This window comes from Neoarius graeffei, chromosome 5, assembly GCF_027579695.1.
Source record: "Neoarius graeffei isolate fNeoGra1 chromosome 5, fNeoGra1.pri, whole genome shotgun sequence".
Taxonomy (NCBI): Eukaryota; Metazoa; Chordata; class Actinopteri; order Siluriformes; family Ariidae; genus Neoarius; species Neoarius graeffei.
In genome coordinates, this window is record NC_083573.1 from 100,642,192 (window position 1) to 100,657,076 (window position 14,885).

The window sequence follows — 14,885 nt, forward strand, 5'->3', positions numbered from 1 at the left end:
TCTGTGTGGGTTTCCTCCGGGTGCTCCGGTTTCCCCCACAGTCCAAAGACATGCTGGTTAGGTTAATTGGTGGCTCTAAATTGACCGTAGGTGTGAATGTGAGTGTGAATGGTTGTCAGTGTCCATGTGTGTCAGCCCTGCGATGACCTGGCGACTTGTCCAGGGTGTACCCCGCCTGTCACTCATAGTTAACTGGGATAGGCACCAGCTCGCCTGTGACCCTGTAGGACAGGATAAGCGGCTACAGATAATGGATGGATGGATGGATGTAATTATTACTTGTTAAACCAAAATATTTCAGTCATGTTCGACTATTTAAAAGAATCAAGTTGATTTAACTTTTTTTTTTAACTATTGCAATGCCAATTCATGGAGTAATGTTAAGGTGATAACATAATGTTCAGGATACCAGATTTTTAAATGTAACTAACTTGATTTGTAAATGCTAATATTATTTAAAGGTATTATGTAACTTAAAAGCAATTTTATAATGTCCTTACAACCCAAGTTAGGTCTCTAAATTTAACTTTATTTGTTAAAGCCAGCCAAATTGTTTTGTATTTAAAGTTTGTGCAAATACAAAAATCAAATATATTTAAAAAAAAAAAAAATTGCATTGACAAAAAACAAAGATTCAGGGTTCTGGATTAAACGTTAACTGTATTGATCCATAAACTTTACAGATCACACATTTTACCTGAACAGAAGGACTCAGTGCAGTTGCCATACAGTAAATTCAGCATAAAAACACACAGCAGATACAGTATAAACTTATCATAGTACATTAAAAAATACTGTGAACTGTTAGTACAGCGCAACAGTGCATCCTCAAGAGTGAATACAAAACAATAACAGTATTTTATTGACATAAGCCAAACATGCCACAAACTGAAAAAGGAAAATAAGCTCTAGTGCTTCATAAAAAATAAACACTTTACCATGAGGGTTAACCCTGTGAACACCATTTTACACAGCTGACAATTTTGACAAATCAAAGTGGATTTACAAACAAAAAGTAATCAACTGTGCATAAACTCATCACTGAGAAATAAACACACACACGCACACACAAGTGGATAAACAACAGAAATCAGTCTGACCCGTTGACTGAGAGCCTGTTTTTCAGAGCAAGTGCTTTGTTGGAAAGTTTACCTCCATCCAGTTCCATCCTAATCTTTTGGATGACCTCAGAAGTGTAGCGAAGGTCATCAGGGTAGCTGAGGTTCAGTGCATACATCAGTCCAAACAGCATAGCAACAGCTAATGCTACATTATCAAGATCTTGTTACACCTTGATGCCTTCCAGAACAATGCCAATGTCCTCTGCTTCATCACTTGAAGCATGTTCTTTAAGAACATAAATCCCAATGGTGGTGTCTTCAATGGCCTCACTGATGGTGTTTTGATCCATGCTCTGTACAAAACAGACAAAAGGTTGGTAAACCAAAGTTAGGCAAATCAAACCTTTTCACCAAGCCCTATCAAGAAAAGGATAAACATAAAATAGTGACACTATAGATCTAGGTAAGGTGAAAGTTAGAATGAAGGTAAATTTAAAGACAAGAACAAGTAACTACAGCAGAACATTATATAAACGTTTAATAAAATGGAAGCATTATCTGTTCCATGAGAACACACTGTGAACGCACCTGCTGATTGGCTGAAATAATGTTCTGAGGCTCGGTCCGAGCCACTTTGTTGCCCAGTTACAGAACCATGGTTGTGTATGAACACTGGATTCTTTTTCAGTGCACACACAGATTAGACAGCTGGCGGACCATGAGGAGATATTTACTGAGTTTGACAAAAAGTGTGTTGCACAATTGTTCTTGAGAACCATTTATTCTACCTTTAAGTTAATTCGTCTACGTGTGTGTGTGACCGCAGCCTATACTGCCAGACACGACGTGGAAGCGCCGGTAGGGTTTTTGTAATTATGTAGAATTCCTCTAGGGGTCAACAGAAGTTGCGCGCTGTAGCTTTAAAGGAGAACTGAAGGCAAAATTTTTTTAATCATCAAAATACTATTTATGTCATTTTATTAAATATAGGAATGCATTTTTGATCGCTATTTTGTCGCTGCTATAGCAAGTTATGAGTGTTTGAAATATGCTCTGTAATATATCAGTCCATATGTCAAAGCAATGTCCGTAAACGAGATTCGCTGAGACCTGTGCAAGACATCGTAGGACGGAAGTATAACATTAAAATTGCGCCTCTCCTTGGTTCACCTCTGAACTTAGGGCCATGAAGGCCAAGGGAAGGTGGCTAGAGCGCCTTTATAAGAAAACCGGCCTTACTATTCATCTTTCACTCTTCTCTGAACGCATCGCAAAGTATAAGGATGCTCTTAATGCTGCCTGATCCTCTTACTACGCGAACATCATTAAGAGTGGCAACCATCGACCCAAAGCTCACCAGTCGGCTGGTGGGTTTCAAAATAATAAATACATGCGTGTGTTTGTGATAAATCCATATTATACTGAGCGCATTTCCCACATTAATCAATACAGAGTGCCTGCAGCTTTCAGTTCTTTTAAATCTTTCTTCTTTGCAGACTTTTAATTTGATTTCTTTCAGTGCGACCGCAAAAAAAGACGCGCGCGCCCTCTTTCGAACGCTGATGTAATCAAGCCGGAAGATTTGTTTGTTTTGATAGCAATCAGGAAAGTTTGAAAAAAGTAGGCAGTAATCGTCATTCAAACTCGTTTTTGTGCGATATTTCGTTTGGAAAACAGTTTTCAAAATGGCGGCACTGACACCTGGCTGACGCTTCACGTTTCGAAGTCTCGCACAAGTCTCGTGAAGATCGCGCGGATAAGCAACGCCTGCCGTGGACCAAACGAACTAAACTCAACATGGCTAAAAATAAGTATAATATTTAATTGCAATTAGTTGACAATACGAGTCACAATATAAGGTTACTAAAACTGAAAACGTAATTGAATAACACGTTAATTAAGAAATAAAGCAAGTTTAAAAATGACTTCAGTTCTCCTTTAACATTGACATGAGCCCGCATTTTACTGACACTTGCACCAACATATTCATAGCCACACCAGCATTTATTTGACATGTTTATTCACACACACACACACACACACACACACACACACACACACACACACACACACACACACACACTGTCCTAAACATGTCATTACTAAATAAATGGCTGCTCTCCACCAGCTGCGACTTTTTTTAATTTATTTATTCGTATACCGTACTATTATACAAAACAAACAATCACAATACAACTACACAAAAAAAAACAAAAATCAAACACAACAGCGAATTTAAAATTGAGTGAAAAACCAAAATCAACAGTGAGGAATAATGTGTATATGGAGATGTCCGTCCGTCCGTGTGTGTGTGTATATATATATATATATATATATATATATATGGAGTAGTACTGACTTACTGTTAGACCGGGGAGATGGAGGCTACATCGCAAAGAAGGAGGGTTCCAAAAGAAATTAGTATTATTATCTTTATGTAGGATAATAATAAGAGAAATAAGAATAGGATACGAATAGGAATAATTTGATTAGTTGACTGATTATACAGATTGCCTGGGCACCCAAGTATGACCACGGTGTCATCCCGCCCTCGCACAGGATAACCAAGAACAACAACACCGGCTGCGAGTTTAACGAAGCACCGTCGTCAGAAGCAGGACCGGGAGCTGGGGCTCAGCGGAGAAACACGATTATTGACGTTAACTATCAACTGTAAATTAACTAGCAGGTGTTAGCTAACGTTCACAAACATGCAATGCATATATATACAGTTGTGCTCATAAGTTTACATACCCTGGCAGAATCTATGATTCTTTGACCATTTTTCAGAGAATATGAATGATAACACAAAAACATCTTTTCCACTCATGCTTAGTGGTTGGGTGAAACCATTTATTGTCAAACGACTGTGTTTTCTCTTTTTAAATCATAATGACAACAGAAACTACCCAAATGACCCTGATCAAAAGTTCACATACCCTGGTGATTTTGGCCTGATAACATGCACAGAAGTTGACACAAATGGGTTTGAATGGCTACTAAAGGTAGCATCCTCACCTGTGATCTGTTTGCTTGTAATCAGTGTGTGCGCATAAAAGCTGAGTGAGTTTCTGGGATCCAGACAGACTCTTGCATCTTTCATCCAACCACTGATGTTTCTGGATTCTGAGTCATGGGGAAAGCAAAAAATTGTCAGCGGATCTACGGGAAAAGGTAGTTGAACTGTATAAAACAGGAAAGGGATACCAAAAGATATCCACGGAATTGATAATGCCAGTCAGCAGTGTTCAAACTGTGATTAACAAATGGAAAATCAGGGGCTCTGTTAAAACCAAACCACGGTCAGGTAGACCAACAAACATTTATGCCAAACAGCACAGAGACAAGCCTCAAAACTTCTGGAACAAGGTAATTTGGAGTGATGAGACCAAAATTGAACTTTTTGGCCACAACCATAAACGTTACATTTGGAGAGGTGTCAACAAGGCCTATGATGAAAGGAACACCATTCCTACTGTAAAGCACGGAGGTGGATCGCTGATGTTTTGGGGATGTGTGAGCTACAAAGGCACAGGAAACTTGGTCACAGTTGAAGGAAAGATGAATGCAGCACGTTATCAGCAAATACCGGAGGCAAATTTGCACTCATCAGCCCGGAAGCTGCGCATGGGACGTACTTGGACATTCCAACATGACAGCAATCCAAAACACAAGGCAAAGTCAACCTGTCATTGGCTACAGCAGAACAAAGTGAAGGTTCTGGAGTGGCCATCTCAGTCCCCTGACCTCAATATCATTGAGCCACTCTGGGGAGATCTCAAACGCGCAGTTCATGCAAGACAGCCCAGGAATTTACAGGAACTGGAGGCTTTTTGCCAAGAAGAATGGGCAGCTTTACCATCTGAGAAAATAAAGAGCCTCATCCACAACTACCACAAAAGACTTCAGGCTGTCATTGATGTTAGAGGGGGCAATACACGGTATTAAGAACTGGGGTATGTAAACTTTTGATCAGGGTCATTTGGATGTTTTTTGTTGTCATTATGATTTAAAAATAGAAAACACAGTTGTTTATCAATAAATGGCTTCACCTAACCATGAGTGGGGAAAAAAGTTTTTGTGTTATCATTCATATTCTCTGAAAAAAGGCCAAGAAAGCAAAAATTCTGCCAGGGTATGTAAACTTATGAGCACAACTGTATGTATGTGTGTGTGTGTGTGTACACACACCAGAAAAAGTTAACAGGCTGTTGTAATTGTTCCGTAACATTACTGTTTGAAAACAGCACTCGAGTGGACTATCGCCCAACTTACATGAACACAAACATATATAAATTTGAAGAACTTACTTTTTCAGTGATTGGGTTTCTCTCCACGGTGACTTGTTGCTGAAGAAAATGGAGACTTGTCCATAATTTTCGCGGGCTTGCAGGTCTTCTTGACTTATTTGGCCTCCAACTTATCAGCGCATTAGCGCCACCTTCTGCTCCGGAGTGGTTAATGACACTTTCTGGCGACATTTGAACATATTCCGAGTTAGTTTTTTTAATTCAATAAATTTCAATCAACAAGAAAGAAATTATTACATTCAGCATTCTCTATAAACAACTGAAGTCTACTTGATTAATCCATGTTCACAAGCAGAATATAAATTGTGTTGCATTTACTAACTTCATTTTTGGAAATTTAAAGACCCGATATTTCCCTTTTTTCAGTGTGTGTGAGTGAGAGAGAGAGAGAGAGTGTGGGTGAGAGAGTAGTGTGTGTGTGTGTGTGTGTGAGAGAGAGAGAGAGAGAGAGAGAGAGAGTACTGTGTGTGTGTGTGTGTGTGTGTGTGAGAGAGAGAGAGTTCTGTGTGTGTGTTTAGTTTGTAGAAACTTGAACACAGGTCAGAGTGGAGTGTTTGTCGGCTGCTCGCTCTCACACGTGTGTGTTCTGTCCATGAGCTAATGGTGTGATAATAAATTGTGGCTGAGAGATTGTGGAGTGCAGAAAGACGTCGCTGCTCCTGTAAATGTGCTGATGTGGCGTCCTGTCCTCTGATTTCTGTGTGTGAGAGAAACACACTCACATTTCTGTTCCATGGTAAAGTTTAGCTGGATTATGGCTGTGTTTGTGTGTTTGAGATCAGTGTTCTGATATTTCATCATTTCTCTTCCAGTCTGTGTGAGTGTAATCTGACAGAGGAAAGCTGTAGAGTTCTGTCCTCAGTTCTCAGCTCAAACTCCTCCAGTCTGAGAGAACTGAACCTGAGTCTCAATAACCTGCAGGATTCAGGAGTGAAGCTGCTCTCTGCTGGACTGGAGAATCCACACTGTACACTGGAGATACTGAGGTACACACACACACACACACACACACACACACACACACACACACACACACACAGAGTAAGTGTACTGTATATAAAGATTGTGTGTGTGTGTGTGTGTGTGTGTGTGTGTGTGTGTGTGTGTGTGTGTGTGTGTGAGAGAGAGAGTACTGTGTGTATGTGTGAGAGTACTGCGTGTATGTGTGAGAGTACTGTGTGTGTGTGTGAGAGTACTGTGTGTGTGTGTGTGTGTGTGTGTGTGTGTGTGTGTGAGAGAGAGAGAGAGAGAGAGAGTACTGTGTGTGTTTAGTTTGTAGAAACTTGAACACAGATCAGAGTGGAGTGTTTGTCGGCTGCTCGCTCTCACACGTGTGTGTTCTGTCCATGAGCTAATGGTGTGATAATAAATTGTAGCTGAGAGATTGTGGAGTGCAGAAAGACGTCGCTGCTCCTGTAAATGTGCTGATGTGGTGTCCTGTCCTCTGATTTCTGTGTGTGAGAGAAACACACTCACATTTCTGTTCCATGGTAAAGTTTAGCTGGATTATGGCTGTGTTTGTGTGTTTGAGATCAGTGTTCTGATATTTCATCATTTCTCTTCCAGTCTGTGTGTGTGTAATCTGACAGAGGAAAGCTGTAGAGTTCTGTCCTCAGTTCTCAGCTCAAACTCCTCCAGACTGAGAGAACTGAACCTGAGTAACAATCACCTGCAGGATTCAGGAGTGAAGCTGCTCTCTGCTGGACTGGAGAATCCACACTGTACACTGGAGACACTGAGGTACACACACACACACACACCCCGAAACAAACCTCTGGTACTTTTACAGGAGATGGTTTCACTTTTTACACTAACAGGTTATTAAACCAACCTTTTGACACACGTGAACACACCACCTGTACTCAGGTCCACTCCAAACCCCCAGAAATCAGAGGTGTGTGTGTGAGCAGAGAATGATACACACCAACTGTTTTACTGTCTGTTTGAAACTCAACACACAACTTTGTGTTCAGTTCAAATAATTACATCATATTTTTCCCAAAATCTTGACCTCCAGCAGTAAAACAACCCCAATAAGAAGTGTCCATCAAACCCCACCCTGACAAACTCCTGACCAATCAGAGAACTCCCTCATGGACAGTGTCTTGCAAAAGTATTCATCCCCCTTGGTCAGTGGCGGCTCCTGAATTTTTTTTCAGGGGGGGCAATTTTCCCCCATTATGTCTACACGGGGCGGCACGGTGGTGTAGTGGTTAGCGCTGTCGCCTCACAGCAAGAAGGTCCTGGGTTCGAGCCCCAGGGCCGGCGAGGGCCTTTCTGTGTGGAGTTTGCATGTTCTCCCCGTGTCCGCGTGGGTTTCCTCCGGGTGCTCCGGTTTCCCCCACAGTCCAAAGACATGCAGGTTAGGTTAACTGGTGACTCTAAATTGACCGTAGGTATGAATGTGAGTGTGAATGGTTGTCTGTGTCAGCCCTGTGATGACCTGGCGACTTGTCCAGGGTGTACCCCGCCTTTCGCCCATAGTCAGCTGGGATAGGCTCCAGCTTGCCTGCGACCCTGTAGAAGGATAAAGCGGCTAGAGATAATGAGATGAGATGAGATGTCTACACGGACCGTAAATGTCCACAGGACTGAAGTAAATTGACCTAGGTAGCAAATCAATTGGCCGAACTTGTTTTTGCCTGGTAAATTCAGATATCAATATAGACAATATCTCTTCTCTCCACTAGGTGGCAACACTAAACAAGTTAAAGGTGGCAAACTAAGGTAGCCTAGTAAACTAGACCCACCCGCCTAGCGGCCAAAAATATTTTTGCCTACGAGTGGCAAATATTCACATTTAGTCTGGCTTGCCAGGCTAAAACTAAGGAAGATTCATTGTGAAGCCTTCAAAGCAAAACATTTGGCATCACAATCAATTAATATTACATTACTCATTTATTTTCTCATATTATTCCAGTATTCTATAATAAGTAGACACAAATTCTTAATTATAAACATATTCTAATTTCTTCAATTCTAAAGAATGCAATTAAAGCGGCAGGATATAAATCCAAAAGTGTTTATTTAAAGTTTTGAAAAAGATGAAGAAAAGCATAACCATCAAACAAACATGTGCAGCTTAATTATGTGTTTTTTTTATATGGAATTGCACCATTTTAACAACAAATAATTCTAAATAAATTCTGCAGTTTTTTTTCACAAGAATTCCTCCAGAAAGCCATGCCTTAAAAGGAAATTTAAAGTATTACAAGCATGTCAATGAACACAAAAGGCTTTAGTTATTTAGATATATACACACAAGGTTACACGAGGTTTTGTAGTCAGTGCAACTTGGCTTAACAAGTTGGAAAAAAGGTAAGGTGCTGCTGGCTCCAATGAACACATACTGTACAATATATAAAAACTGAAAATATGCTTAATTTACACCAAGTCAGAGAGAACTTGAGGCTACTGAAATATTCCAAGCATGGCAATGTTAAACTGCCATTGGTAAAACAAAAACATGGCAATGTTAAACTGCCATTGGTAACACACACACACAAAAACAACTTTTGCCTAGTAAATTCAAATATCAGATATCACTGTACCGTCTGCTGTGCTACTTCCAGGGTGGAAGAGAACGCAAGGGTAGCAAAAAAGAGCACTGACTACATCACAGCCAGCTAGCCAAGTTTTGCGGTGGTACCAGTTCTTGTTAAAACCTCTTGAGTAGGTCTTCTCCCCCTTCGTAGACACTTGCTTGATGTTTAAATTCGGTCTAGGAGGTCCTAGCTGTTTGACTGCCGTTTTCTCCTCATTGGTACGACGACTAAAGGGAACTTCTTTCAGAGACGCTATCGTATTGTTGCACTCAACACTCGCCACCATCTTCATAGAATGTTCACACATTTCCCGCGCAAGTTGCGTTTTCCAGCCTGAAATTATGTTCAAAACCCGCCAAAATGCACTTAAAACCAATCTGGCAACACTTGCGCGGCGCAACAGGCGTATGACATAAGCACGCTGCTTGTGCGAGCACATAAAACCTAATAGAAAATGCACTGGGAGCAGGATTTTCGAAAAAAACGTACGTACCATTAGTGTCAATGGGAGATTTTGGGGCAAATCTGAGCCTGACAGAAATCGCCCCAAAAGGGCGTGGCTACACCAGGCGCGACCTTAGCCTGATTGGACAATGACATTACTGTTGGTAGTAGGAGTAGATAAAAAAAAAAAAAATCCCTCCCTGTTTGGGAGTGCGTCGCCCAAATCGCCCCTATTAACGAGCCGCCAGTGCCCTTGGTGTTTGTCCTGTTTTGTCGCATTAAAAGCTGGAATTAAAATGTTTTTTTTGGAGGGTTAGCACCATTTGATTTACACAACATGCCGACCACTTTAAAGGTGAAAATTGTTGTTTTATTGTGACACAAACAAACATTACGGTGAAAGAAAAAAAAAACAGACACACAAAAATCAATACCTTGTAGAGCCACCTTTTGCTGCAATTCCAGCTGCAAGTCTCTTATGGGATGTCTCGATTAGCTTAGCACAGTGGTTCTCAACCTTTTCTGCTTCGAGGCCCACCTATTCATACTTGTACCCAGTCGGGGCCCATTCAAAAAGATCCCCAATTATTTGGGCTCATCTATTCTATTAGAATCTAATAATCTCCTGTAAAGTGTATTCATGGGATGCAACATCACTCCCTGTTACAGATGGGAGCTCAGGAATTAAATCAGTCCAATAAAAGCTGTTTTTAATTGTAGCTGTTGTATTTAAAACTGTATGGATGTGCCAGAAGCCAAATCATGCATGCAGTTCATTCTCAGCCAAAAGGGATTAATGATCCAAAAGTGGAGTCTGGTCCATTAACACAGGAACTTATTGCCATGTTTGTGTTCAGCAGACAAGCAAGTTATTAAACCCAAGAATTGGACATAGAAACCACTCAGTGGGATTAGATCCTTACACACTAACAAAGAAGGAATTTTACTTTGAAAGAAAAGTTTACTTGCTAAATTTGACATTCGTAGAATAATCAACTTATCATCTTTATATAAAGTCATTCATTCATTATGAGTTGGAAAATTATCCATCCGTTGAGTTCCCCAGTATCTCAGACTCCCTGGTGCTGCAGACATCGTTCTACATGGACACACAGATGAAAACCTGGAAGATCATGGAGGAGAACAACTTTTTATATGTGGCTGGGTTAAAGATTTGGGGATCAGGACACTACAAGATAAATCCTGTATCGTTTTTGCCCGAGTAAGGAGGAATTTCTGGGCTTTTTGTCCGTGTCTTTTTTAAGCCTGTCACGATAACAAATTTTGTTGGACGATATATTGTCTCAGAAATTATTGTGATAAACGATATTATTGTTGACGTTTTGTCAAGACAATTTTATGCCACTAGTAAAATAATAATGATCATGCAAATGCACCCTTCCAAAGAACAGTAAACTTTAATTAAGTCAACTTATTCAATTCAACAGTGGAATGTTAAAAATATATAAATATAAATCAATAACCTAAAGAAATAAAACAACAATCAAACAAAACCACTCACAACAAAAACAATAAATAAAATACAATCTATGGCTCTTACAAATTGCACTTAAGTGAATATTAACTTGGCACAGGGTAATAAAAAGACATTCTTTTCTTCACAGGCAACATTCTGCCAATCCAGTTTCTCAAAGATTAGTACCCAGATAAACAAAAAGTGCAAAGTAACAACGTATTGCCAGCTGTCATTTGTATAAAAGTAACAGCAATTAGAATGAGATAACATGTAGGCAAGGGTGTAGGTTTGGTATTAACATTGGTGGGGACATAAACCCAGTGCCAACCCCCAGTGGCGCCAACTTCAGGTCAACATTAGAGGGTCACAATATTTTGCTCCGTTGTGTTCCACCAAAAGAGTCTCCATCATCTCTCCAAAGGCCAGACTTTTAACATTTGAAGTTCAGAACTGTAGTAATTCATTAATAATAATAATAATAATAATAATAATAATAATATGCATTTATTTGATTAATTGCAAATCTTGCATGTGATGATTAACTCATTCTACCAATTTGCAAATGCGTTTTACAAGCGAATAACGTCTTGACTGTCGGGAGGGTGTATGCTCCTTTCCCTCATAAATGGAAGTAAAACCCATCTGGAGCCTTAAACACTGCGTTCCATGAGGCTGGCAGGGGGAGTCGGCTCTCTTCTGTGAGATCTGTAACGAGTTTTAGAATGCTAGTTTAAGCTGATATGTGATTGATCTAACGGTAAAACAGCACAAGGGCTCGAGAACTTTTTCGACACGTTGAAAGGTTACAGTTTTACTTGGCAACAGAATGTATCTGAATTCTGATTGGTTGTTGTATCTGAATTCTGATTGGTTGTTGTTATATTATTGCCCTTTTGTTGTCTTCTTGAGCCCAGAGCAGAGAGGGGAGGAGGGAGGGAGTGACAGGGTTCTACAGAGAAGTTTTTAGCCTCCACTTTCAAATGAACCGCCTCGAAAACCAATCAGTTCAGCGGAATAGTACTTGGTATGTGACGTTTTCAAAAGAGAGGCGGAGTAACCAAAAATTTCTGATCCAGAAGGCGGAGGCTGTTCTGCTTATTACGTGAAAATGTTTGATTTGATTAAAAGGTGTCTGGGCCTCGAACAATGTCCACATCACCATCGGGTTGTTGTTGTTGTTGTTTACATGGGTCATGTTGCCCGAACTCGGTCAGGGCTCTGCAGGTCTTAACTGAAGCGCTTCAGATTCAGGGTTAGCGGGCTGCTAAAGTTTACAGGCACTTCACAAGCAAGACTCGGTGCAATATTAGCCAACATTAGCACAATCTGATATGATTTAATAATGTCTTTGTGACCTTAATGAACACCAGCTATTGTCTGCATCAAGTCGGATTGTTATTTACATGCCACACAAACTTAGAAAACAGTCATATTCGTATGTTGTCGTTTTTACACACTGAATACGAACTGTTGTTAACTGATTCATTTTCCAAGGTAATCTAATGTTACGTTCCTCAAGGACAGTTTGCTTGCTAGCAGCCAGTCACTGCACTGCAACCGCACTTGCTAATTGACATGGTAGCTGAACCTGCTTGCTGTTTTCACGACCACGCCCCCAGAGCGAATATTCATGAGTGAATTGGGCGTGGCATTTCGCCCAGTGGAAACCTACAGTAACCCTTTGTGTACCGCTCACGGAGCGGGATTTTTATTTTTCTTCAATCAGAAATATTGGTAGGGACACGCCCATACCATCCATACCCAATTCTACACCTATGGTCTGTACAACGGAGCACCGTGGTGTTGTCTTTTCCCCGTTCAGTGGATCCCCTGGCTGGATAACTGTTGCATGCTGGGAGGCCCTGTCTCTGACAGAGAGCCGCGCGAGACAACAGAAAACAGCGCAGTGTTTTATTCAGTCAGTGGTTCAAGCTAATACTCTGGCGACTTCCCTATGTAGATGTATAGTGCGTAAATGCCAAAATCCCAGTAAAAAAAAAATTACCGAATTCATTTTCATTTACTGTACGATAAGTCGGTATATCAAATATCGCAACAGGCCTAGTCTTTGCGATGGTTGCTAGGACGCTACAAGTTTTAGTATCGAGTGTAAACAAATGACAGCCGCTCGATTCTCAAACCTCCCTGCTCTTCTCTTTCAGCAGGCATCACAGATCCATATAATTTACTCACAAACATATTTATTTATTCTGTTCTCACTATATATGCACGCGAGTTAAATGTAGAGTAGTAATGTGACAAAAATAAAGGCTTCTTAATTTACCCACAAATGTATTTATTCTACTTGAACAGTGTACGGCAAACCAGCTACTGAAATTGGGACACTACTATTTACCTGAACTATTTAGTATTTGTATTAGTATTTTCTTCTGACCACTCTTCCATAAAGCCCCACTCTGTGGAGTGTACAGCTTAAAGTGGTCCTATGGACAGATACTCCCATCTCCACTGTGGATCTTTGCAGCTCCTTCAGTGTTATCTTTGGTGTCTTTATTGCATCTCTGATTAATGCCCTCCTTGCCTGGTCTGTGAGTTTTGGTGGGTGGGGCCTTCTGGTGGGCGGGGCCTTCTCTTGTCATGTTGCTTGCTTAGTAGTGTTGCAGAGTCAGGGTCCTTCCAGAACAGGTTGACTTATACAGACATCATGTGACAGATCATGTGACACTTAGTTTGCACACAGGTGGATCTTAATCAACTAATTATGTGACTTATGAAGTGAATTGGTTGGAGCAGCTCTTATTTAGGGGTTTCATATGAAAGGGGGTGAATACCTATGCACACTCCAGATTTCTGTTTTTACATCTTAATTAACCAACAATTTGCACCTTTAAAGTGTTTGGCATGTTGTATAAATCAAATGGTGCTAACCCTCCAAAAATCCATTTTAATTACAGCTTGTAATGCGACAAAACAGGACAAACACCCAGGGGGGTGAATACTTTTGCAAGACACTGCACAAACAGTTTGGTGCTCTGGAAAATCAGTTCAATGTGAAATTAACCAAACCAAATGACAGTAACAGAGAGTGTGTGTGTGTGTGTGTGAGAGAGAGGGAGAGAGAATAGTGTGTGTGTGTTTAGTTTGTAGAAACTTGAACACAGGTCAGAGTGGAGTGTTTGTCGGCTGCTCGCTCTCACACGTGTGTGTTCTGTCCATGAGCTAATGGTGTGATAATAAATTGTAGCTGAGAGATTGTGGAGTGCAGAAAGACATCGCTGCTCCTGTAACTGTGCTGATGTGGCGTCCTGTCCTCTGATTTCTGTGTATGAGAGAAACACACATTTCTGTTCCATGCTAAAGTTTAGCTGGATTATGGCTGTGTTTGTGTGTTTGAGATCAGTGTTCTGATATTTCATCATTTCTCTTCCAGTCTGTGTGGGTGTAATCTGACAGAGGAAAGCTGTAGAGTTCTGTCCTCAGTTCTCAGCTCAAACTCCTCCAGACTGAGAGAACTGAACCTGAGTCTCAATAACCTGCAGGATTCAGGAGTGAAGCTGCTCTCTGCTGGACTGGAGAATCCACACTGTACACTGGAGATACTGAGGTACACACACACACACACACACACACACACACACACACACACACACAGAGACACACAGTAAGTGTCCTGTATATAATAATTGTGTGTGTTGTGTAGTAAAGCTGAGTGATTTATGCTGTAACTGTGAGATGTTTCTCTCTACAGGTTGTCTGATTGCAGGATTACAGGTGAAGGTTGTGCTGCTCTGGTTTCAGCTCTGAGGTCAAATCCCTCATCACACCTGAGAGAACTCAATCTGAACTGGAATAATCCAGGAGAATCAGGAGTGAAGCTGCTCTCTGATCTACTGAAGATTCCACACTGTACACTGGAGAAACTAGAGTGAGTTACTGACCGTCTCTACACACACACACACACACACACACACACACACACACACACACACACACACGTTTCATGTTCCATCTTCTCCACAGTGAACTCAATCACTGTTTCTCAAAATGTGCTCCATGAGCGACCCCCCTGCTGCTCCACGAGATGATG

At 40.9% G+C, this 14,885-nt stretch overlaps 1 protein-coding gene across 5 annotated transcripts in view; it reads left to right on the plus strand.

The window, feature by feature from the left end:
* The window catches only part of LOC132887155 (NACHT, LRR and PYD domains-containing protein 12-like), a 72,391-nt gene that overhangs the window by 15,482 nt on the left and 42,024 nt on the right, over positions 1-14,885 (plus strand). For all 5 annotated transcript variants that reach the window (XM_060922609.1, XM_060922610.1, XM_060922611.1 and 2 more), the window contains exons 6-9: positions 6,184-6,357; positions 6,938-7,111; positions 14,229-14,402; positions 14,547-14,723. In XM_060922609.1, the coding sequence (XP_060778592.1) occupies positions 6,184-6,357; positions 6,938-7,111; positions 14,229-14,402; positions 14,547-14,723 (699 nt within the window). The remainder of the gene's footprint in view (positions 1-6,183; positions 6,358-6,937; positions 7,112-14,228; positions 14,403-14,546; positions 14,724-14,885) is intronic.